The 27261-nt window shown below is 43.1% G+C and overlaps 1 protein-coding gene across 2 annotated transcripts in view; it reads left to right on the forward strand.

Annotated features, from left to right (window-relative positions):
* The first annotated feature begins 847 nt into the window (after positions 1 to 847).
* GLP2R (glucagon like peptide 2 receptor) overlaps positions 848 to 27261 on the forward strand; it is a 154746-nt gene continuing 128332 nt past the window's right edge. For both annotated transcript variants that reach the window (XM_083145525.1, XM_083145526.1), the window contains exon 1: positions 848 to 1226. In XM_083145525.1, the coding sequence (XP_083001651.1) occupies positions 1125 to 1226 (102 nt within the window). In that variant the 5' untranslated portion in view covers positions 848 to 1124. The remainder of the gene's footprint in view (positions 1227 to 27261) is intronic.

The following is a 27261-nucleotide window of genomic DNA, read 5'->3' on the forward strand; positions in this document are numbered from 1 at the left end:
TAGGGGCGCCAACCCACAATTGTATTCCATATATATATATATATATATATATATATATATATATATATATATATATATATATATATACACCTTATATAACAGCAGACGTACAATACATAGATGAGAAAAAGAACAAAACAAGAAAAATGGTGATTTGCAGTACAAATGCAAATTAGTACATGGTAAATAAAAGAAAAGACAGTTGCAGCAGCAGACACTGATGCAATTATAACAGTGGCAGAGATATATTCTAAGAAAAGCACATGAGAAGAGAGGGCCCTGCTCATTAGCGCTTACATTCTAAAGGAATGTAATATATAAGAAACTGTTAATAAATAAATAATAATATTACATGACGAGGATGTGTTCATTCAGAATAATAATATCCATGGCAATAGAGATTGTTAATAATAAGGACAGTGCCGTCATTATTAATACATAGGCCCTTAAATCCTAAACAAATCATTGTAAATTTATCTTTAAATGAATCTGTAAAGTATATTGTAATGGCTAATGGCATAATGGGTTGTGCCCCAAAATGTTTGGATGTTTAATGCTGCTATCTGTGTTATATTACACAATTTATTTCACTATGCAGTAAATGTGTCTTATATGAGTGCCAAAAAAAAGATTTATTCAATGTGTTTCAAAATATTAATGGATTTAGATCAGGCTCTTCCAGATGCGTAATATAGAAACTTTGAAACCCTAGCAGGAAATCCCAATCCATGCTCTCATTGGACATACTGTACAGATAAAAAAAAAGAAAAAAAAAAAAGAATCCACTGTGTCTTTGGAGAACAGGGAACATTTATGTCTACTCACTACCCTACGAAACATATCTAAGATGCATAGACTCTGACCTGAGTAAGGTAGTGCGTCATTCTCCTGCAGACGGACAGATGTTTTAAAAAGTTTTTTTACAACTTGTGGAGTGTAGAAGAATGCAAGCACTCTGTTTCTGTTATTGTACAATGGGTTTGCCAAAAGAACATTCCTGATACTTGTAAAAGTGTCATTTGCAAATGTTTTTTTTTTTTGTATATGCAGCATCAGTGGCGGTGTCAGACTACAGGGCTAAGTAAATAGGAGGAAAAGAAATACTACAGTTTTATTCTGGAAACATGGCAGATTTTACCAGTTCGTCGGATAACTGTAGGCTTAATTTCAGGAAGAAGTGTTACAGACCAGCATTTGTCCTGATAATACTACTGTCTATGAAGCAGGTAAGATAATAAATATATATATATATATATATATATATATATATATATATATATATATATATATATATACACACAATGTTTTTATAGTACTGTTATGTTTTTTTGAAACACATTTCAATTGAATGGGATTTTATTACTTTATTACTTTATCATTAAAGAACAGTCGGTTTTTAAACAATGCAGGTAGCTTTTAAAAATTTTTTAGAATTTTTGAGTGACAGTATTCTTAATATAAATTGTTTTCTTGTGTGATATAAACCAATTCTTACCTAGAAAGTATTTGAGAGGTAACATGTTGTTTTATGATGACTGTAATATTCTACTTATTATGTTTTTTTTGTTCGGCATGCACAACATAATTAAATAGAACATTTCAAAGGAAGCGTTACATAGTTACATAGTAGATAAGGCTGAATAAAGACTTGCGTCCATCGAGTTCCTCCTAGATTCAAATTGTTTTGAATTTTTAGAAAAATGTTTTTGCTTTTTAAGTTAAGTTTATGTTTGTAGGGGAATAAAATTGTCTCTGGATTAAATTTCAATTAGAAAAATGACAGATCATTTCATAAAAACATAAATAATGTTGATAAATTGTTTTTTATTAATTTTTTACCTTTTATTACATTATTTTTATAAAAAAAGGACTAATAGATTTAAATCATAACTTATTTATCAAATTATCTTATAATTTTCAAAGCTAATGCTGCAAAACATTATTTTTGAAGGCTGTTGCAGGAATTTGCATATTCATTGTATGCGACACTATTATTTGCATGTCATAAGTCATGTAAGGGGAACATGTTTTGTTTTAGTATTGAGACATGACAAATGAGCTGTTGACATTGGCCATATGGAGAATTTTCACTGTTCTTTTTTTAAACTTTACTGTGAGTTTGCTCAGCTTTTATCTGTAGGTGAAGACAGTGCAGATGTTACATGGAATACACCAGATACTTTACACGATAATTTTTCTTATATTCTGTATTGTATACTTTTATAGAAATTTCAAAATGCAATAATTGCTTTTTAAAATGACAGCTAGACCTAAAAAGCAATTTAAAATATAAAAAAGATCTAGGTGCCATTTACAATCACAACTTGTGCGTAAATCTTTAGTCTCATCAGTACTAATTATTTTAGATTTTGAGAATGTAAGATCATTTTTGTCTGGCTGCAGTGACCCCATTGAATGGCATTGCAGATAGCCATTTAAAGCGTAAATGGCTGAATATCATAGGACAAGAATTTTGCACACAGTCCAGTTTCTAACATCTTATTAAACAGCATGGTATACAAAACTTTCAAATATGTTTGAGATTATTCCAAAATGTATTTTAAATATGAGCAACTTGCATTTTAGTAATCAACATTTTCCAAACTGCTTTTATTCGCCTTTCATTCAGGCGCATTGGAAAAAAAAATTTTTGTTACTTGTCTGTCACCTCTTAAAAGCCCGCAAATCTTTCCAGTGTTGGACTTGGGTATGAAGGGTCCACTGGGGAAATTCAGTGGTAGGAGCCCATGCTTAAGTGGTGTGTTCAGTTACCACAGGTTTAGACCATCGCAAACTATGGCTTGGATAGCCATTAGGTACCTTGTATCTGAGTCTGTAATAAAGTAACAATTTATAAAGTGTACTGTATGGAACCTGCCATTTGAGGATGAGGTGGGACCTTCAAGCAGTTGGGCCCACCAGATATTTCCCCTGTACACCTTTGGGCCAGTCTGACCTTGATTCTGGCTATATGCCCACAACAAGCCACTACAACACTTAAACTGGGCACACACTACGCAATATAAAAGCCACTTGAGCGAATGGCCAATATATAATGTGCCTGTTTGTTGGTGTGTGCACCTGATATATCTGTGAGTGATGTCACCCACAGACACATTCTATTGGCTGTGCATCACAACCAATGGCCAGTATGATGTAGTGATGAACGTTTGACCAATGGTCATTATACTGACACCCATTGACCAACAGTCAAAATACAGAAATGATCAATATACTGACATTCGATATACCGACATTTAACATGCCGACAGGTCGACGTGTCAACATGTGTTTCTATGTTTTTTGTGTGTTTATGTCGATATAGGCTGACAAAGGGCCTTATTTTGGTTCATTCTTTCTGACAAAATCCTTATTAGATGGACAAAACCATGTGCACTGCAGGGGGGCAGATGTAACATGTGCAGAGAGAATTAGATTTGGGTGAGTAATTTTGTTTCTGTGCAGGGAAAATACTGACTGCTTTATTTTTACACTGCAATATAGATATCACTTTGAAGTAAAACCCCACCCAAATCTAATTCTCTCTGCACAAAGAACACCTGCCCCACCTGCAGTGCACATGGTTTTGCCCATCTAAGAAGGATTTTGTCAGAAAGAATGAACCAAAATAAGGCCCATAGACACAGTCTAAGTGTAGTGCATCACCTCACATTGCTCAATGCGCTTGGCATGCTTTAGACACAGTGCCTCGCTGTGCTAGGTACACTATTATATTCACCCCCCAGATCCACTGAGATGGTAAAGTATGAAAAAAGTCTGTTTTGGGGCAAAAAATACTTGAAAACTACTGTTGACATGTTAAATGTCAGTATTTTACCATGTCAGTCAATTGAAAATTCTATATAATGAATGAATGCCATGTTATTGCACAACTACACCACTCTGACAAAGTTGAGGTACATATAAGATTCACATGATGCAGAACTGCCCATAGTTGTTCATCTTTGCCTATATGTAGTCGTTGAGCATTCACAGACTATGAGATCTGTCCAAAAATGTACTTGTGTATAAAGTACAACTAAACCTGTCCCCTTGGGAGCAAACTTTGTTCTTAAATGTTCTCATCTACAACAAGCAGAATCATTTGACTGTTATCCTAACTTTATTCATTATAAACTCCATGAGCTTCAGAGGGAATCACTAGAGTTTTATACTTTTTTTCTGCTGCAAAAATATTTTAAAATACTGCACAACTTTGCTCCTCTAAATAATGTGTTTTTGTTTCCACAACTTGTTCAGTTATCTTGATTTACTCAGACTGGCATTGATGACCATAAATTCAAATGTAGTTTTACATCTTTGCCCTTTGAACTTTTTGTCCTTGAAATTTCTTTTTTTTTTTCTTTAGTATTGTCTATTTTGTGTAGTTTAGTTCCACTGTATAATAAATGCGATCCACTCTATGGGGGATATTCTAGTTCACTCTTTCTGACAAATTCCTTCTTAGATGGACAAAACTATGTGTACTGCAGGTGGGGCAGATGTTACTTGTGCAGAGAGAATTAGATTTGGGTGGGGTTTTACTTCAAAGTGAGATCTATATTGCAGTGTAAAAATAAAGCAGCCAGTATTTTCCCTGCACAGAAACAAAATAACTCACACAAATCTAATTCTCTCTGCACATGTTACATCTGCCCCCCTGCAGTGCACATGGTTTTGTCCATCTAAGAAGGATTTTGTCAGAAAGAGTGAACTAGAATAAGGCCCTATTAGTCTAGGCTACTCTTCGATGTACAGTATAATGTTTTTTAGAGCTGGTTATTTAAACCAGTAAATGTTGAGGGCACATTACACCTGCACAGTTCAACAGTTTTTTGGGCTTGTATGGAACTTCGAAGAAGTACAGTATGGTGCATGTGAAACATACTTGTTGTTAAACAGGGGACTGGAATTTCAGACTGAGAGAATAGCCAGTAAAAACATTTATACTTTTGCCTGCCGCCACTATTCTACTTAATCCATTGTATTAGAGGAAACTTTATAATAGTTATTACCAAAGGAAACCCCACTTCGTTAGGAAAAATGTTTTATCACCTTTGAATATTAGCAGGAAAGGCTATGTAGATCTAATTCCAAGCTAGTTAGTCATTACTCTATTATAATAATGTGAAATAATGTTTAATGGGTTGTTTTTAGTTGTTTGTGCAACATGATTAATGTATCTTTAATACCATTAAATATTCATTATACTGAAACACAAGTTAAACAAGTTTAAAGGAATATTTTTGTGGAATAGGGACACTCCTGTGTCAGAGAGATTCATATTTTTCATTAAAATGTCACCATCACATACACAAATGCAGCCTATTAATTCACTAACAGCCTGTGTGCTTCTACTGCTTCCTACAGCATTGATAAACTCAGGAATATTGGTTCAGCAGACACTCAGGCGCTCCAAGGAGTGAAGGAAAGCGGAACAACCTAATAAGCCATTGTAAAAATGTGAAGGCCCTGAGGTTATCACTGTAGAAAACACCAATTTTCTTGTTTTCATAATTCATTAGCTTCTCATGGAATCAAACTTTGTTTCCGAGTGTACCCAAGCAATTTTTTTTTTTTTCATTTTAATTCATTTGTTTAGATTGGATTGATCTTTTTGGTATATTGTAATAAATATATGCATTATATCAGGCAGCAATATTAGGACAATATGGATGGATATAGTAAAAAAAATAATTGTTTCACAATTTCTACAACTTTATAAAACGAATAAAACACCAGAAGTTGTCTAACGGACAGTATTTTTTATTTGTTGAAAGCTCCTGCATATAGTTTTAGATCAGTGGTTCTCAAAGTCGGTCCCCACACAGTTCACGTATTCCCGGTCACCCGGCAGGTGCATTCATTACTGACTGACACATGTTAAAAGATCCACAGGTGAATCTATTTTTATCACTTGATTCTGTGAAGAGACGTGCGAAACATGCACTGTGTGGGTTCCTGAGGACCGACTTTGAGAACCCATGCTTTAGATTATTGGTACCATTGATTTATTGCTACAGAAGTGCAGAGGAGGAAAGAACAGATGTAGCAGCATGGATAGTGTAATGGTTAGCATTACTGCATCACAGCACTGAGGTCATGGGTTCAATACCCACCATGGCTCTAACTGTGCAGAGTTTGTATATTCTCCCCGTGCTTGAGTGGGTTTCCTCCGGTTACCCCGGTTTCCCCCCAACAATCCCAAAATATACAGGTAGGTTAATTGGCTCCCAACAAAAATTAACCCTAGAATGTCTGTGTGTGTGTGTGTGTGTGTACATGTGGTAGGGAATATAGATTGTAAGCTCCACTGAGTCAGGGACTGATGTGAATGTTCAAATATTCTCTGTAAAGCGCTGCGGAATATGGGAGTTATTGTAGTTTCTTCAAATGTTGGACCGATGTTGGGTGTATGCGCATACGCAGCTGCATTTCTGCGCATGTGCATGCGCAAGGAACGTGTCAGCCATGGCGAACAGACTATTCGCCGAGTGAACGCACCCAAGACAGCGGGCGGGGGTGTGGGGTTGCAGCAGATAGTTGCGCCCTTGGGAACACCCAGCGTTTCATGGGCGTTCCCATGGAAATCAACCTGTGACATGGGTGCCAGGGGCAGGCAGCGATGTCGCAGCATGCTGATTTTGCAGGTGAGATTTTTTCTCACCAAACATGCACGTGTGGCCTTATCGTGGCAATGATGAGCGCAGCTACATCTGCATCTACAGTGTGTCATTAACCGAACATGTTCACCACTATCAGTACCAGGAGCTCACGCCAAACTGAGATTTCCCACCAGAGAGCACAGTATTGATATTAAGTAATTTTTGCTAAATAAAATATAGATTTTTCTACCGCTGCTATTACTGTGTTATATTAATATCAGATTGTCTATCCTAAGTATACTGCCAAACCATTCCTAGACATAGAACTCAAATGAGGAGATATAGGGCTTATGAATTTATTATAAGATTGATGTCGCCTCGGGATCCTATGAGACTGGGTATACACAGCCAAATGGTAATTTTTGGGAAGATGTATCATACCTGGGAGAGAAAAGATGTTTAGAGAGATAAAGTAACAGCCAATTAGCATCTGAGATTTTACAGGATATGATTGAAAAAATGACAGTAAGAGCTGATTGGTTGGAGATTTATATCAATTTAAAATATAACAAGAGCTAACTCTCACTTTTTGTAGTTTTGTCACAGTCTCTTATACCCAAGGCTATTTTTCAGCAGGCTCCAGCAGGAACTGAGGCCCTTATTCTAGTTCACCCTTTCTGACAAAATATTTCTTAGATGGACAAAACCATGTGCACTGCAGGTGAGGCAGGTGTAAACCCCCACCCAAATCTAATTATCTCTACACAAGTAACACCTGCCTCACCTGCAGTGCACATGGTTTTGTCCATCTAAGAAATATTTTGTCAGAAAGAGTGAACTAGAATAAGGGCCTCAGTTCCTGCTGGAGCGTACTGAAAAATAGCCCTGCTTATACCGCAGAGTGGTTTTAAGCAGATTCCTGTTTCACCTAATTATCTTGACTATCCTTACTAAAATCTACAAGAATCTTTTTGCAAAGTAACAGAATGCATTAGTATTGAAATATGAAATATTTGTATTTGGCGGAATGTTAAATAATTTCCAGAAAAATTTGTTTCACACCATATTCATGGAAATTAAATTTTAACTGGAGTCTTTTTGGCAAAGTTTTTCTGACAAACTGGTCAGCGCAGGTACAGTAGATATTCAGTGTAGATTAGCAACAATCAATATTTTTTCTGTTTATGTGAACTGATTTAAAAAAATATCTGTTGAGAAATTTACCACAAAATAAACTTTCTTAAATATTCTTTAAACTCTTATTTTTTAGGAACTTTGGATTTTCTCCTTTTCAAAACACAATTTGTGTATACAGTACAATGGTGAAAAGGCATTGATTTGATATGTAACTTGAAATCGCTGCATCCTCTTCTGCAGATACCGAATATAATATGTTACCTTATAAAGATATTTAGTTTAGGATGCCTAGAACACTGCAGAGCATATGAGTTATTTTACATTCTCTGTCTGCGTTCTTAACTGTGATATATTACAACCCAGTCGTCATTCTGCACCTAAAGCTGCCCAGCCACTGTTGTATTTGGACTTGTTATGTTCACATAACTCTGCACTAAAGTATGAAAAATACTTTATGACAAGAAATAATGAATCTTCCTTTGCGGCGTCAGCTCTGCCTTGTGCCAATTACTGCATACATTAGAAACAGATTTCAGAAGAAGCTCAGCACCTGTCTGTTAAATAAGAATTTTACTATTCCATTAACTTAAAATATTATTTAGATAATCTGACATATTGAATGTACTGGTAACATAAAAATCTGCACAACTATTACAATAATTAAGGATTTCAGACAATCATAATATGACCTCTGTGCCACAAGCTGTCAGAAAGCATTACGTTCAAACATCTAATGAAGTCCAGGGATCAGTAGATAGACAGAAAAAGGTACTGGGGATTCAGTGAGAGGCCTGGAGGTAGGCTAAGGGTGAGAAGAGAGGAGCGGCTTACGTCATACATATGTTAGGCCTGTTTCCCACAGACATCTCATCTTGACCTAGTGCAGCTCAAACAATGTTGGATTATTGTGTTACACAGAAGCATCACGTTGTCTATGTTCTACCCTGGCCATCATCAAGGGTCAGCGGAAGACAGAAGACAAAGTACACAGAAAAAAGCTGATTCTTTCTAAAGTTCAGCTTGATTTATATGCCATATAAACATAACAATCTATCTGAGGGAAAACCAGTTGGATGTTTGAACTAAGAGCCCTTTTGCATGTGCATGAACTCATGTTTTTTTAAATATGTGTTAACCATGTGCTATAATTGATAAACATTCCCACATTAAGATAAATTAACTTCTGACAATGTTCTGCAATTTAAAACAGTGGTTTCTGACTATGGCCCTCTGAAAAACACTGTCCAGTTACTGTATGTAACCCTTGTATGCAGAGGCGTAACTAGAACTTTGAGGGCCCCATAGCAAAATTTATAATGGGGCCCCCCTCACTCAGGTCTCTACCAGAGCACATCGCACCATGTGTGACCGCCATTAGTGTGAACAGTAAAAATGTGCCCCTCCGATAGATATATATAAAAAAAAAAGAATGCACTCATTCCAAAAAAAGTATGTGGCTTCGCTTCAAGGAGTAATACTTCTTACAAATGATGTGACACACTGCAAAGCCCCTCACACATTAATGCAGCACACCACAAAGCTTATTACCCGACACACCGCAATGCCCATTACACATTATGGGACACACCGCAATGCCCATTACACATTATGGAACACACCGCAATGCCCATTACACATTATGGAACACAGCATTATGCCCATTACACATTATGGGACACACCGCATTATGCCCATTACACATTATGGGACACACCGCATTATGCCCATTACACATTATGGGACACACCGCAATGCCCATTACACATTATGCGACACACCGCAATGCCCATTACACATTATGCGACCCACCCCATTGCCCATTACACATTATGCGGCACACCGCATTGCCTATTACACCTTATGCGGCAAACCGCATTGCCCATTTCACATTATGCGGCACAGCGCATTGCCCATTACACATTATGCAACACACCGCAATGCCCATTACACATTATGGGACACACCGCAATGCCCATTACACATTATGGAACACACGGCAATGCCCATTACACATTATCCGACACACCGCAATGCCCATTACACATTATCCGACACACCGCAATGCCCAATACACATTATGGAACACAGCATTCTGCCCATTACACATTATGGGACACACCGCATTATGTCCATTACACATTATGGGACACACCGCATTATGCCCATTACACATTATGGGACACACCGCAATGCCCATTACACATTATGCGACACACCGCATTGCCCATTACACATTATGCGGCACACCGCATTGCCCATTACACCTTATGCGGCAAACCGCATTGCCCATTACACCTTATGCGGCAAACAGCAATGCCCAATACACATTATGGAACACAGCATTCTGCCCATTACACATTATGGGACACACCGCATTATGCCCATTACACATTATGGGACACACCGCATTATGCCCATTACACATTATGCGGCACAGCACATTGCCCATTACACATTATGCAACACACCGCATTGCCCATTACATATTATGCGGCACATTGCAGTCACACAAATCAGTGGATCTTTTATATTGATATTGCTCTATTGTAGAAATAATGTAAATGTAACACAGACACATACCTCCCAACATGACCCTCTCCAGGAGGGACAAAATGCTCTGTTCCTGTACTTTCCTCTTCATTTATAATTGCCATCACCTGTTTAGAACAGGTTAATTGATCAGAAAGCTGTATCAGCACAGGTGATGGCAATCATAAATGAAGAGGCAAGTCCAGGAACAGAGCATTATGTCCCTCCTGGAGAGGGACATGTTGGGAGGTATACAGACATACAGTAATGTATTTTGCTGAGCTCACCAGAAATTAGAAGCAGCTGCATGAGTCCTCCCTCAGCCGCCCTCGCTGCCTGTCCCACTGCCAAAGCCACTAGCCAGTCCCTCGTGGCAGCATTCGTCCGGTCGGATTCAGGTGGGTGGGGCTGCCTGGACTTCCAGAGTCTCTCTTCACGGGCGGGCCCGGCACATCGCGGCGCGACCACCACTCCATCCATCCTGATTCCTGTCCAGCTCCGTCTTTACACTACCGCAAGCAGGGAGCAAACCTCCGAAGTTCACCACCCGGCTACTTTCTCCTTCGTGAGCACAGAGATCACAGCGCACGGCGCAGCCCCCTCCCCTCTGCCTGGCTCCTTACTGTGACGGGGGCACAGCACACAGCGCACGGCGCAGCCCCCTCCCCTCTGCCTGGCTCCTTACTGTGACGGGAGCACAGCACACAGCGCACGGCGCAGCCCCCCTCCCCTCTGCCCGGCTCCTTACTGTGATGGGAGCACAGCACACAGCGCACGGCGCAGCCCCCCTCCCCTCTGCCCGGCTCCTTACTGTGACGGGAGCACAGCACACAGCGCACGGCACAAACCCCCCCACTGGCAGGTAGCGGCTTTCTGAAAAAATTATAAAAATAATAAAAACGGTGCAGGGGAGTGCTTGCTGTGTCTCGGGCCCCCCCAGCCGCCGGGCCCCATAGCAGCTGCACCCCCTGCACCCTCGGTAGTTCCGCCACTGCTTGTATGAGTTAGTGTATTGTGGTATTTTACATTTCAGCAGTGGCGTTTTTTTTACCTATGGGCTGTGGGGCTGTATGGCTGCAGCACCCCCAAGTAAAATCTAACACTGTGTGAAGCCAAATGCAGACTGCACTGGCTTCACTGTGACTGGCAGTGACTTCCTATTGGAAGTCTGACCTGCAAGTCACTCAAGGCAGTCCCATTGGGAGGTGTTCCCTCCCTCTGGAATGCCCATAAATGTGGGGCAGCCCATAAAAATGGGTACTGTGCATACGCAGTACCATGGATTATACTGCGCATGCCCCGGACTGATTCACTTCTTATCTCTGTAGATGTTCACCTGATTTAGGCAGCACAGAGTTCTAACTTTCTGTTTATATGCTGTTTACATTATTGTTGTCAGTATAGTGTCAGTTGAAAAATCTCACAACTGTTACACTAATACCTCTTTTCTGCTAAACAAAGGTCTGACCAACATAACTGAGCACAGTTTCAAACCTTGTTTCAATGGCTTAAAACCCTGTTAACTCAGGCTAGTGGTGGGTTTTGATTAGGGATGTGCACTGGCCATTTTATCGGTTTTGGGTCTGGCTGTGTTTTGCCAATACCACCCTTCTGAGTTTTGGGTCTGGATTTTATTAGAAAAAAACATAAAAATTGCAGGATGGCAGTTTGAAAAACTAAGCCCCAAATAGCACATAATGCAAAAAAAAAAGAGGTGCAAGATGGATTTGTCCTTGTGCGCTCCCACCCACGCTTATGTTGTGTAAACATGACACGCACACTTCAACAAACCAATCATTTCAGCGCCAGGGTCTGCCACATGACTGTAGCTGAAATGATTGGTTCCTTTGGGCCCCTACAAAATAAGTGTTGCACGCAGCGGGCGTGCAGCGTCTGTGACGGGGCGGCGGCATCTCACGGCCGCACATCCTCCCCGTCACAGCGCCAGGCGGCCAGGTTGCTTAGCAACCGCAGACGCCCTGGATTCGGCGGCAGGGCGCAGGATCAGCGCGTCAGCACGGCGCCTAGCAACCCGGGACGCCGGGGAGCTCAGGCAGCCGGATGCTGTAGTTCCGTTGCCCAGCAACGATGGACGCCGCCGGGGACAGCGGCGGAAGCCTCCTGATTAGGAGGTGCATGGGAGGAAATTCTCCTGTGACTACAGCTGATGCTTATTCGGCTGGGCGGGCTGGGCTGCAGGTACTCCTTTATAAGGAGGCCAGCCCAGCATACCCCTGCCGGTTATAGCATCTGTCACAGTGGTTTCCGGTCTCCCTGCTGTTTAGCACTTACAGTGCCCTGTCTGAGTGTGTTCCTGCCTGGGACCCCCCCTCCGGTTTTCGTGAGTACCCCGCTGTGGGGTCAGCTATTATTCCTTTTGCATTTGTTTCCCAGCTTGGGATTATCCTTAGTTTTGGGGCCATCCTCTGTAGTTCCTAGGAGGTGCCCTGGGCCTTCGGCCCATTTCTGTTCTCCTGTTTGGTATCGTGCCCTCGCCACCTCTTTTGTGTCTTCCGTGTAGTTTGCCTTTTGTGTGGTGTATTTTTTGTGTATGCGACTCGGTCGCTGGTGGGTAGCGACTAGGTCGCTGGCGCTTAGCAGCGTAGCCAGTTTGGCAAGTTGCCTTTTGTTAAAATACCAGTTAGGTCCCGTAGCTAGATCTCCTTTTGGCTGTACCCTTAGGAGGTCCCGGTTCCTTGTACCATCATAACTCCTGGCTGCACCGGAGCCAGGGCGGGCTTAACTCGCCCTTCCAAACGTGGCGGCTACAGGCGAAGCCTAGCTCCTGCAGGAACCGGTTACCTGGCTTTGGGGGTCAACAGAGGTAGAGTAGGGTCTCGCTGTGGCTGTCCTAAACAGCAGTCACGGCTGCGGGTTAACTCCCGAAACCATAACATTATAACCGGCCCAAAAAAGCATAGCCAAAGAGGGAGGGCTTAGTATTAGGGGATTTATTCGGTTAGAAGTGTCTGCCCCTTGCCTCCCTGTTTAGGCTCCTATCATGAATCCTACTCCATCTAATCCAGCCCAGGCCTTTGCCAACCAGCTACAGAACCTTACCCAGATGGTGCAGGATCTGTCTTTACGGGTAAAGTCCCAGGAAGAACTGGCTCAGGGTCCCTCAGTTCCGGCTCCCGAGCCTAAGATGAATCTCCCGGACCGATTTTCCGGTAATCGGAAAGACTTCTTTAATTTTAAAGAGAGCTGTAAGCTTTATCTTCGCCTCAGGCCTAAGTCATCGGGTTCCGTGCAGCAACAGGTGGGATTAATTATATCATTGCTGCAGGGGGATCCACAAACCTGGGCCTTCGGGCTTAAACCCGACGATCCGGCCCTTCGATCAGTAGATGCCTTTTTTAAATCCTTAGGGTTGCTATACGACGACCCTGATAGAGAGGCCTCAGCGGAAAGTCACCTGCGGGCCTTGAAACAAGGAAGGAATCCGGCGGAGGAATACTGCACGGAATTCCGCCGATGGTCCAACGACTGCGGTTGGAACGACCCGGCCTTGCGCAGTCAGTTCAGGCAGGGATTGTCAGAGGTAATCAAGGATAGCCTGATTCAATACCCCTCTCCCGACACTCTCGATAAGCTTATGGAGCTTTCCATAAAAATTGACCGTCGCCTTCGGGAACGAAAGTCAGAGAGAAGTTCTACTCTCCGACCGACCTCTCTCGGGTATGTGCCATCCGAAGAGGAGGAAGAGCCCATGCAGATAGGGGCCTTTCGAATTTCTCCAGATGAGAGAGCCCGCAGGATGTCAGCAGGACTTTGTCTCTATTGCGGCAGCAAGGGACATGTCTTGCGTACTTGCCCGAACAAACCGGGAAACGCACGGACCAAGTGAATTGTGAGAGGGTTCATCTTGGTCTCCAGCTCATTTCCTCTCGTAATGCATTATTGATACCAGCCTGTCTCAAAGTAGATAACACTGAAAACCCCGTATCCATTTTTATTGATAGCGGGGCGGCTGGAAATTTTTTGGATATGTCTTTTGCTTCTAGGCTGGGAATTCCCCAGTTAGATCTGGATAGAATGCTCATCATGCGGGGTCTGGATGGCGGCCCTCTTCCCAGTGGAGCTATCACAAGCCGGACTCCACCGTTGCAACTTCGTGTGGGAATTTTTCATGAGGAGACTATCTCCTTTTTCTTAACCTCTTGTTCCCTGGTCCCGGTGGTTCTGGGACACCCCTGGCTCAAGAACCACAATCCACACATTGATTGGCAAACAGGAGAGATCATACGTTGGGGCGATCAGTGTTTTGGGTCCTGCGTCAAATGCCCCATTCGGGCGGCGGCAGTTACCTTGGAGGGGATTCCCCCTAGTTATTTGGATTTTGCCGACGTGTTCTCCAAAGGACAGGCAGATGTCTTACCACCTCACCGTCCGTACGACTGTGCCATCGAACTTCTGCCAGAGGTACAATATCCGAAGGCCAGACTCTACTCGTTGTCTGGTCCCGAAACTCGTTCCATGAACGAGTACATTCAAGAGAATCTGGATAAAGGGTTCATCAGACCATCTAAATCCCCTCTGAGCGCGGGGTTCTTTTTTGTTTCTAAAAAAGATGGGTCTTTAAGGCCCTGTATTGATTACAGGGCCCTCAATAAAATCACCGTAAAAAACACTTATCCCTTACCTTTGATCTCGGTTCTCTTTGACCAGCTGCGCTCCGCCAAGATATTTTCCAAAATTGATCTTCGGGGAGCGTACAACCTCATACGTATTAGAGCCGGGGACGAGTGGAAGACAGCCTTTAGTACCCAAACAGGGCACTACGAGTATCTTGTGATGCCCTTTGGGTTATCCAATGCACCTGCTGTCTTCCAAGACTTTATCAACGATGTCCTCAGGGACTTTTTGGGGAGGTTCGCGGTCGTCTACTTAGACGATATTATGATTTATTCCAGTACCCTGGAGGAACATCGCACCCAGGTACGTCAAGTCCTGCAAAAACTCCGCGAAAATCATCTCTTCACCAAACTGGAGAAATGTGAATTCGAAGTTCCCGAGGTATCCTTTTTAGGGTATATTATTTCTTCAGACGGTTTTCGCATGGAACCCAAAAAATTGCAGGCAGTCTTGGAATGGGTTTGTCCCTCCAATTTGAAGGCCATCCAGCGATTCTTGGGGTTCGCAAATTATTACAGACGATTTATCCAGTCTTTTTCCGATGTAGTCGCTCCCATCGTGGCCCTCACAAAGAAGGGAGCGGACCCTTCCAATTGGACCCCGCAAGCGGAGCAGGCGTTTGTAGCACTAAAGGATGCTTTTGTGACAGCTCCCATCCTCAGACATCCAGATCCAGAGCAACCCTTTATCATTGAGGTTGACGTCTCGGAGGTAGGAGCAGGTGCCGTGCTATCCCAGAAGGGTTCTAATTCCTCATTCCTCTTCCCATGTGCCTACATGTCCAGAAAATTCTCATCAGCAGAGGCCAACTATGATGTGGGTAATCGGGAGTTGCTGGCCATTAAGTGGGCCTTTGAGGGGTGGAGACACTGGTTGGAGGGAGCTAGCCACCAGACATTGGTGATTACCGACCATAAAAACCTGCAATATCTGGAGTCTGCCAAGCGTTTAAATGCCCGACAAGCCCGGTGGGCATTATTTTTTACACGCTTTAATTTTCTCATCTCTTATAGGCCGGGATCAAAAAACATTCGTGCGGATGCCCTTTCCCGCAGCTTTATACCCAGACAAGAATCAAGGGTTTCCCCAGTGCCTATCCTTCCACCATCTGTTATTCATTCTGGTCTTACCCAGACCTTGAAGGATTCACTTCTCAGAGTTCAAGATGGAGCGCCCAGTCAGAAACCTGATGGGTGTCTGTTTGTTCCACAGGCCTTGAGAAGAGAAGTGTTGGCAGAATTCCATGAGAGTAGGATTGCAGGACATCAGGGAGTCAAAAAGACTTCGGAACTCCTCTCTCGCAGCGTCTGGTGGCCCGGCATGGCCGGCGACACGAGGGACTTTGTCTTGTCATGCCCGGTATGTGCGAGGCATAAAGTTCCTAGGACAACTCCGACGGGGCAACTTGTTCCATTGGCCATTCCGTCCAGACCATGGTCACATATTGCCATGGATTTTGTAGTTGATTTACCCATGTCTCACGGGTTCCAGGTTATCTGGGTAGTTATTGACCGTTTCAGTAAAATGGCTCATTTGTCCCATTGCCGCAATTACCAACAGCTAGCGGGCTGGCCAAATTGTTCCTTCTCCATATCTTTAGACTCCATGGTTTGCCCTCTGACATCGTGTCGGATCGAGGCCCTCAGTTTATTGCACGTTTTTGGAAGCACTTTTGTGCGGCACTTAAGATTAAACTGAGTCTAACCTCAGCCTACCATCCCCAATCTAATGGGGTAACTGAACGACTTAATCAGTCCTTGAAGCAGTATTTGCGCATGTTTGTTTCTAAGACTCAGAATGATTGGGCAGAATTTCTTCCCGTCGCTGAGTTTTCCTATAACAATGCGTATCATTCCTCTTCAAAGATGTCTCCGTTTTTTACAGTCTATGGGGTTCATCCCAAGGCTAATGCACTGGGCCCAGAGTGACTACAGCTGATGCTTATTCGGCTGGGCGGGCTGGGCTGCAGGTACTCCTTTATAAGGAGGCCAGCCCAGCATACCCCTGCCGGTTATAGCATCTGTCACAGTGGTTTCCGGTCTCCCTGCTGGCCATTAATCTGCACAAACTGGCTTTACTGAGTCAAGATGTAGTCGTCCTCCTCATCCAGTGATTTCTCACCCCCTTTGGTGTCATGTACATGCTCATCCTCCACACAGAGTATTAATTGGTCCCCGCTGGAATCCACCACCACAGGTCTCTGTGTACTTTGTGGGCGCTGGGCTTTCTGTATTTATTGATAGTTAATTTTTCATCCACATTTTTTGGAAGCAACCTCCTACGTCTTTTACTGACAAGGTTTCCGGCTGTACTTAAAACTCTTTCTGAGTACAAGCTGAAAGGGGGGCAACTGATGTAATACAGCACCGGTTTGTACAGGGCCTTTCAAATTGCCTCTTTTTCCTGCCAATACAGGTACAGATTGTCTGACATGCCTACTTGGATGCTGTCACCCATATAATCCTCCACCATTCTGTCGATGGTGACAGCATCATATGCAGTGACAGTAGACATGTCAGAAATTGTTGCCAGGTCCTTCAGTCAAATGTCCAAACTTGGTCCTGCCTGCCCTGCATCACCACCAGCGGGTTGTTTAGGATATCTCAGTTGTTTCTGGGCAGACCAAGTTGTGGGAGAAAATGAAAGAGAAGCTGCTGATGAACGACTCCCAGCAGCAATGGCAGAAACAGCAGCAGTTGGCGTAGCACTGCAGGATTCTCCGGAGGAATCCCCGATAGGAGATAGGAGAGGAGTCAGCCATGCAGGTGACATGGCTTGCAGGACTACTTCCAATTCTGGATGGAGGAAGAAATTGATGAGGAGGGAGTAGCTGGCGTGGTTTTCAGGCACTTGGATACAACAGGACCAGGGAATTTAGGTGTCACTGGACTGCTTATGGTCCTAGCCACAGTTTCTGAACTAAACAATGAATTATGAATGCTGTTCAGGTGATGTATAAGGGAGGATGTTCCTAGGTGACCAATGTCCTTACCCCTGCTTATTGCAGCTTTACATAAGCTACATATGGCAATACAATTGTTGTCTGGATTTGGATCAAAATAATACCAGACCAAAGAGGTGGATTTATTGGTTTTCTGCCCAGACATGATGATGGGCTTTTTCATCCCATGGACAACAACTGTCAGGCCCCCATTCACCGGTGTCTGATTTAAACAAACCGCATCACCATCAGAATTCTCCTCGTCAACTCCCTCTTCAGCACAAGCTACACCCATATTAACCTCATCCTGGTGTACTTCAACAGTCACACTTCAATTTCAATATCATCAGAAAGTGTACCATGGTTGCTACTGCCAGCACTTGCAGAGGGTGTGCAAATGGTGGAAGGAGTCACCTCTTCCCATACAGTTATCGGAAGGTCAACCACCAACACCCTTGGACTCTCAATGAGGATTTGTGATACCATGTTTTTAGAAAGGCACAGTTGTTTGCTTTGTTTTTGATAACAGCTTAACTGTCTTAAATTTTCTAGTGGGGGGATGATGGGGTGCCGGACGGGGTCCCGACAGTCGGGATCCCGACAGTCATTTACCCGATTGTTAAAACAGACAGATGGGTTCCCGACGGATACCGGCTATTCTCCCTCGTGGGGGTACACGACCCCCCATAGAGGAAGAATAGAATAGGTGGCGAGCGTAGTGATCCACCGTGCCCGCAAGGGGCTTTGTTGTGCTCGCCATGCTGTCTGAGTCCGGCCTGTCGGGATCCCGACGTCGGGCTAATGACTGTCGGGATCCCGGCTGTCGGAACCCTATACCACACCCAGGATGATGAGGGCTTAGATTGTCGTGTGAAGCTGAACCACTAGTCATAAACATAGGCCAGGGCCTTAGCCATTCCTTGCCACTCCATGTCGTAAATGACATATTGGCAAGCTTACGTTTCTCCTCAAATGATTTATATTTATTTATTTTCTTTGTGTTACTAAAGTTTGGTATTTGGGATTTTACATGCCCTCCACGATGACATTGGACATCGGACTTGGCAGATGACGTTGATGGCATTTCATGTTCTATGTCATGACTAGTGGCAGCAGCTTCAGCACTAAGAGGAAGTGGTTCTTGTTCTTTCACTATTTTATCCCCCAAATTTGTGTTCTCCATAATCTCTCTGGAGTTATAATAATATGCCGCACAGGAGAGTGTATCCCTAAACCACACACACACACACACACACACACACACACACACACACACACACACACACACACACACAACAAAGCCTGAAGAAATTATACGGATTAAAATAACCCTTTTATTTTGGGGTTATTTATTACATGCGGCACAGGAGAGTGTACCACACACACATGGCAAACCCTGAACAAATTATACGACTTAAATAATCATCAGTACCACTAGACTGTCACTGCACTTATACAGCTGTCAGCTGTGCCACTGGTTTTAACGGCAGTACCACTGGACTGTCACTGGACTTATATGGCATTCGGCTGTACTACTGGACTTAAAGGCAGTACCACTGGACTTAATGGAAGTACCACTAGACTAGACTGTCACTAGACTTATATGGCTGTTGGCAGTACCAATGGACCTAAAGGCAATACCACTGGACTGTCACTGGACTTATACGGCTGTAAGCTGTGCCACTGTACTTAACAGCAGTACCACCGAATTTAACAGCAGTACTACAGGACTTATCGGCAGTACCACTGGATTTAATGGCAGTACCACTGGACTGTGACTAGATTATACAGCTGTCGGCTGTACCACTGGACTTAACGGCAGTACTAAGAGACTTAACTGCAGTACCACCGGACTTAACGGCAGTACCTCTGGACTGCTACTGGACTTATACGGCTGTTGGCTGTACCACTGGACTTAACAGCAGTACCACTGGACTTAATGGCAGCACCACTGGACTTAATGGCTGTACCACTGGACTTATATGGCTGTTGGCAGAACCACTGGACTTAACGGCAGTACTGGACTGTCACTGGACTTATATGGCTTTTGGCAGTACCACCGGACTTAACAGCAGTACCTCTGGACTGTCACTGGACTTGATATGGCTGTCGGCTGTACCTCTGAACTTAACGGCAGTACTACTGGACTTAACGGCAGTATTGCAGGACTTAACGGCAGTACCACTCAAATGTTACTGGAGTTATACGGCTGTTGGCAGAACCACTGGATTAAACAGCAGTACCACTGGACTGTCACTGGACTTATATGGCATTCGGCTTTACTACTGGAATTAAAGGCAGTACCACTGGACTTAATGTAAGTACCCCTAGACTAGTAGTAGTAGTAGTACGTTTATTTATAAGGCGCCACAAAGTGTCCGCAGCGCCGTACATGGCAAACAAAAAAACAAATTACAAGGTAACGTACAGGGTGTGTTGATAAAATACAGCATAAATAGGGGTATAGCTGGTAGAACTAAAATCAGCATCAGTTCAGAAGTAGGTGTCGAAATTGTCGAGGAGACTGAAGATGAAGTTGAGGAAGGGAAGAACAGGACAGGAGCACAGGTGAGGTAAAGAGGTAGGGTGAGTACATGAGGAAGGAGGGCCCTACTCATAAGAGTTAACATACTAAAAGGAGGTGGGTGGACGAACCAAAAACAATAGGATAAGTAGGAACGGATGGGAACGGAGGCAGGATAGGAGGATCAAAAGAGGTTAGACTGTCACTGTGACTAGACTGTCACTAGACTTATATGGCTGTCGGCAGTACCAGTGGACTGTTACTGGACTTATACGGCTGTAAGCTGTGCCACTTTACTTAACGGCAGTACCACCAAATTTAACCGCAGTATTACTGGACTTATCTGCAGTACCACTGGATTTAATGGCAGCACCACTGGACTTTCACTGGACTTATATGGCTGTTGGAAGTACCACTGGACTTAACGGCAGTACTGGACTGTCACTGGACTTATATGGTTTTTAGCAGTACCACCGGACTTAACAGCAGTACCTCTGGACTGTCACTGGACTTAATATGGCTGTCGGCTGTACCTCTGAACTTAACAGCAGCACTACTGGACTTAACCTCCAGTACTGCAGGACTTAACGGCAATACCACTCGAATGTTACTGGAGTTATACGGCTGTTGGCAGTACCACTGGATTAAACGGCAGTACCACTGGACTGTCACTGGATTTATATGGCTGTCGGCTGTATCACTGGACTTAACGGCAGTACCACTGGACCTAACGGCAATACTGGACTTAATGGTAGCACCACTGGACTTAATTGCAGTACCACTGGACTTAACGGCAACCACTGTACTGTCACTGGACTTATATGGCTGTTGGCAGTACCACTGGACTTAATGGCAGTACCAGTGGACTCTCACTGGACTTAAATGGCTGTTGACAGTACCACTAGACTTAACGACAGCACTAGACAGCACAGCACCACTGCATTGGACTTATACAGCAGCACAGGACACCAACACTAGACAACACAGGCCACCAGCACCGGCAGCAGACAGCACAATACCACAGGACTGGACTGCACAGGACACCACAGGACACCACCACTGTGACCAGGTCGCTACTCCACACCAGCTTCCCAGAGAGACAGAGACACACAACCTCCCCCAACTCTCTCTATTGTAAAGATGACACATGTTGCGGGAAATAATGAGTCCGGGATGATGGCGTTTTGCCTTATTCTGCGATCCGAGTCTGGCAGGAAACCCCCGAACAGCTTGGATTCAACTGTTCTATAGTGTCCAGATTATAGAAATTTGGACGCTCATCGCTACTGTTCATATGTAGTGATGGAACATGGAGTGATGGAGCATGTGGTAAAGAGATATCTAGATACTGTATGAAGCATGTAGAGATGGATATTTTTTGGAACTTGCAGTAATAGAGAATGTAGAACGGCAGAACGGGCCTGACTTTAGAAGCTGTCTGGCCCGTTCTGCCGATAACGCCCGTGGATTGTGGCGATCCCTGCCGCAGATCGACAATCCACGGCAGTTTTTGCGGCCACGCACCCTTTTTCGCCGATCGGCAGGTGGGACATTGAATCCCGTCTATCGTTCAGCTGTCGGGCTGACAGAAAACGGGCTAGGATCATGTGATCCTAGATTGAATACCCCCCTAAGTATTTAGAGATGGGGTATTATTGGGGCATGACATGTTAGAGAATGTATTAATAGGTTATTCAACGATGAAGCATGCAGTGATGAAACATTTGGAAATTAAAGCACAACAGAATATGTTTGCTATATATGAAACTGTAAATAAATAAATAAATAACTAAAATATGAGGAATCTAGAGATTTTGCAGTGTTAGGATTTTGCAATGATAGGATATGCAGTGATGAGACATACAGTGATGGGGCATGCAGTGATGGGACATGCATAGATGCTGCAGAGATGGGTATTTAGAGCTAACTGGTAAAATACTACAGTGAAATATTTCATCCTTTTTGGTAAACTGTCCATCATAATAGTAGTAATGTTTTGCAAATAAATCTCATACAGTATATAATATCTGTGCTCACAGTTACTCCAGGCACCAAATAGCAGAGAGGGTTCTCACTGTAAACATGCAGCAGAGATAATAATCATCCTAATAAAACATGGAACTTCCTCTATGATGAAGTACTTATGGTACTAAGTGGTACTGTATCAGCTTGGGAATACATCTGCTTATCTATGATGTTGCTGTATTATATTTCTTCATAACAACTTGTATTTATGCTTGGCACTATTTCTAAGAGTCAGAGCATCTTGACTTGGTGGTATGGTTAAGCTAATAGGGCATGTGTGTAATAATAGAAACATGTCTTTCATAGGGATTGAGGCTCACATTGCATCCGTTTCCTTACTTGTGATTTAATTTATTTCATTTTTAATTATAAGCAATTGACACATTCTCAAATCCTGTTCTGTTTTTTACAACTATGGACCAATATGAACCAATATATTATTTGTGTTTGTGTGTGCGTGTGCTTGGAAGCACAGAAAAAGCGCAAAATTAGCATAATGTTTAAAACATTTATGTACATCAAGGTAAGAATATAAAAGCTTGCCTGCAATGATATGAACAATCACAGGAGACCTGCCTGCTCGCCAAACTGTAGCCGCACAGCTCCTAGCCCGCTGCCGGTGAGTTCTCCTGGAACTTCACAGAGAGGTGTTCAATGTCGCTGCTGATGTTAAACACCTCTCTGTGACGTTCCAGTAGTACTCACCAGTGGCGAGCTAGGAGCTGTGCAGCTACAGTTCGGTGGGCTGGTCTTTTTAAACATTATGCTCATTTTGCGCTTTTCTGATTTTCCAAGCATTGGAAGCAATTCATGATTGAATGACCTATAATTACATTCTCTAACATGTCATGCCCTAATAATGCCCCATCTCCATATACTTAATATCTAGATATCTCTTTACTACATGTTCCATCACTCCATGTTACATCACTACATTCTATATCACTGCATGCCTCAACAATTTAGAGAGCCAGATCACCAGCATGGCAGTAGGAAAAATAGCTATGAGCGCATCCAGATTTCTATAATCTTGACGCTATCAAACAGTCGAATCCGAGCTGCGATCTGGGTCTGGGGGTTTCCCACTAGACTCAGATAGCAGAAGGAGGCAAAACATCATCCAAGCTGTTATATTCTTACCTTGATGTATGTGATCTATTTTATTACATTAATTGTTTTAAACATTGTTATATTTATCTCTATCTCACTCTCTCTCTCTCTCTCTCTCTCTCTCTCTCTCTCTCTCTCTCTCTCTCTCTCTCTCTCTCTCTCTCTCTCTCTCTCTCTCTCTCTCTCTCTCTATATATATATATATATACACACTAAACATCGGCACTCACCTTTCCTAGTTTTGGGGTGCCCTATATATATACACAACAAATAGAAATGGCCTCAGCATTGCGCTATTTATATGATCAGCAGCAACTCCAATAAATCCCTCCTGTTAGTGAGGGACAAGGAAAAGAAATACAAAAAGAGAATATTGGACTGCGCTTATTTCTAGTACCACTCAAGAAAACAATATCAATTACGTTGACAATCTTTCTTCTTATTTGCAGTATTCAGATAGAAATAAACTTCAAAATCTCTTGTATGGTGTAGACAATTTATGTAAAAATTACCCAACGCGTTTCTTCCAAACGACTTCATCAGGGGCATAGCTGGGAATGGTACAGAAAGATTAGTACAGACAATAAGTATACTTTTTCTGTACAGAATTACAATGAACTCCATATGGAACAAATCTATATAAAAACATTTTTAGACATAATACATACCGGCGATATGGATCTTATCACTAGATCCAAAATTAAGTTATTTTTGACATAAACAGTTTGATGTGTCAACTTGTGTGCATGTTATGAGGCCAAAATCTCCAGGGTATGTAAACTTTTGATCAGGGTCATTTGGGTACTTTCTGTTGTCATTATGATTTAAAAAGAGTAAACACAGTTGTTTGACAATAAATGGCTTCACCCAACCACTACCCATGAGTGAAGGAAAAGTTTGTGAGTTATCATTCATATTCCCTGACAAATGGCCAGAATGACATAGCTCGGTGCACTCTAAGACTTGATGCACATAAATGTTCTAAATTAACTGACATAACCAGTGTTTTGTTCAAACATTGGTTGTGTCACAGATGATGTAATAAATTGATGTGCATCAACTCTCAGAGTGCCGCTGTCTGTCCCATATTGCAAATTATATATCATCTATATATGTCTAGTGTCTGTGTGTCTCCGAAACATTGCGATCTGTTGGCAGCAAGTGAAACTACAATACGTCTCTTTCTCTCACATGAACAAACACAGGGCCAATCACAAGGTAGCAGACTAGCCTTCGAAGCATTTGCTTTGAGTGGGCTAACTAGTATATATATATTTACTTTTTTTATTTTAAATTGGGTACATATGTATGTGTCTAGCTCCCTGTACAGAGAACAGTCTACACTCTCTATACAATAATGGTTGCGTACAAGCAGTGCATATATCTTTCACAGCACCGTGCAAATCTAGAACTGTAGTATTTGCAAGATAACCAAGAGTTTTAAAAACAATGTACAGACATTTACAGAGCAGTACCGTCCCGATGCATTTGCAGAGAAGTTGTTTGTAAATGGTTTACATAAGCTAATGGGAATACTTGGCCAGAGGAAAGACAGTGCTGACAAAGTAGCATGGGGGGGGGGGGGGGGGGGGGGTGTTGCTTGAGAGGTGCTGCTTGTTGTGCAGAGGTGTAGAGGTATATTAAATCTGCAGTAATATTTGCAGAATATTCCCCCAAAACAGGTCTGGTATATGGGAGCTGCTACGCTCCCAAGCCATCAGATTTACCAAGCTGCAGAATACAATGCATTCCGAATTTTGGTCCCAGCAGCTACCTGTCCTGTCTTTGCCTCGCCTATGCTGTAGCCACTGCCAGAGCTATAGCCTCTTACTATGCCACCAGTGGCTCAGAGAGGAGGATGGGTACTTTTTAGCATGGTCCTGCTGCCACCTAACTCTGTCGGCACCCCTGGCCTCTGCCTGTGCTCAGAGCCAGATTAAGGTCTAAATGGGCCTGGAGCTGAAAATTATCAAGGGCCTATTATGCGCAATAATAGGGGTTGCGGCCAGCACCTAATAATGTGGGGGGCGTGACCAGTGTTATGGTTGGGTGGTCTGCTCATGGGTATGTCTCTATTTGTTTAAATCCTTTCAACTAATTATATATGCCTGGAAAAGGCAGGGGGCTGGCATAGGAAAAATGTAGCGAGATATATTGGCGGGTGCCCTCCAAAGTTGCACCCGCTGGATGCCGATGTCCTAAGATACTTGTGGGGTGAGGCGGCATTCCAGTCATAAAAAAATACTGAACGCCAAAACTTGGTAGACAATATTTCAGCACCTTTTATGTGGTCACCTAAGTTTACCACACCATATACCCCTTATACAAATCATAAAACCCAATTACCCCCTTATACTGTACTTGCCTCTTACACATTGGGCCTTATTCTAGTTCACTCTTTCTGACAAAATCCTTCTTAGATGGACAAAACCATGTGCACTGCAGGGGGGCAGATGTAACAGGTGCAGCTAGAATTAGATTTGGGTGAGTTATTTTGTTTGTGTGCAGGGTAAATACTGGCTGCTTTATTTTTACACTGCAATTTAGATCTCAATTTGAAGTAAAACCCCACCCAAATCTAATTCTCTCTGCACAAGTAACATCTGCCCCACCTGCAGTGCACATGATTTTATCCATCAAAGAAGGATCTTGTCAGAAAGAGTGAACTAGAATAACCCCCATTATGCCACATGGAATGAGTAAAAATTCACATTTTGTCACATGGATTGACCCAAAATACACACTATACCAAACAGATTGAGCAATAATGCACAATATGCTTTATAAACACGGGCATTGCGCACCGGAGGCGCACATTAAAACATTTACACTATAATGCCCATTACATGTTAAGCCACACACCATAATGTCCATTACGTATTATGCCAAATACCGTAATGCCTATTAAAAATTATGCTACATAAGTGCTGCTTACCTACATGCTCATTGTCAGGGGTTCCATGCTCATTGCCAGGGGTTCTATGCTCATTGCCATGTGGGATTACATGCTCGCAGTAACTGGGGGACAGCAGAAATGACAGCCATTGACAGCTATATCTTCAGGGGCGGATTGGGAATTAAAACCAGCCCGGGAAAAATCTTGAAGCAGCCCTAATGGGGGGGCGCTAGCATTATGGGGGTGTGGCCTATTTCAACAAGGCCACGCCCCATTTCCGCCGCTGTGGGGGCATGGCTAGTTGCTCTCCGAGCTTCTGGCTATGTCCCCAGCCCCTCAGGCTGCAGAATAGGCACATGGGAGGAGGAACGCAGGGTGGCGTAGAATGCTGGGAGGGGAGATACAGGGTGGATGAGGACGAAGGGAAGGAGGATGTACGCAGGTTGGCATAGGACGCAGATTGTGAGGTGGCACGGTAGGAGGGGGAAAGCAGAGTGACAGAGGATGCAGGGAGGGGAGTCGCAAAGTGGTGGAGGATGCAGGAAGGGGAGATGCAGAGTAGCATTGGTTGCATGGTGGCAGAGGATACAGGGAGGGGGGACGCAGGGTGGCGTAGGATGTAGGGTGACAGAGGGGAGACACAGAGTGGCATAGGATGTGGGTTTGCGGAGGATTCAAATAGGGAGGGGGAAGCAGGGTGGCGTATATGTATAAATCTGTGTGTGTGTGTGTGTGTGTGTGTGTGTGTGTATATATATATATATATATATATATATATATATATATATACATATACATATACATACACATACATATATACACACACATACATACATACATACATACATACACTAATTCA

This window comes from Crinia signifera, chromosome 6 (assembly GCF_055691185.1).
Source record: "Crinia signifera chromosome 6, ASM5569118v1, whole genome shotgun sequence".
Lineage (NCBI taxonomy): Eukaryota > Metazoa > Chordata > Amphibia > Anura > Myobatrachidae > Crinia > Crinia signifera.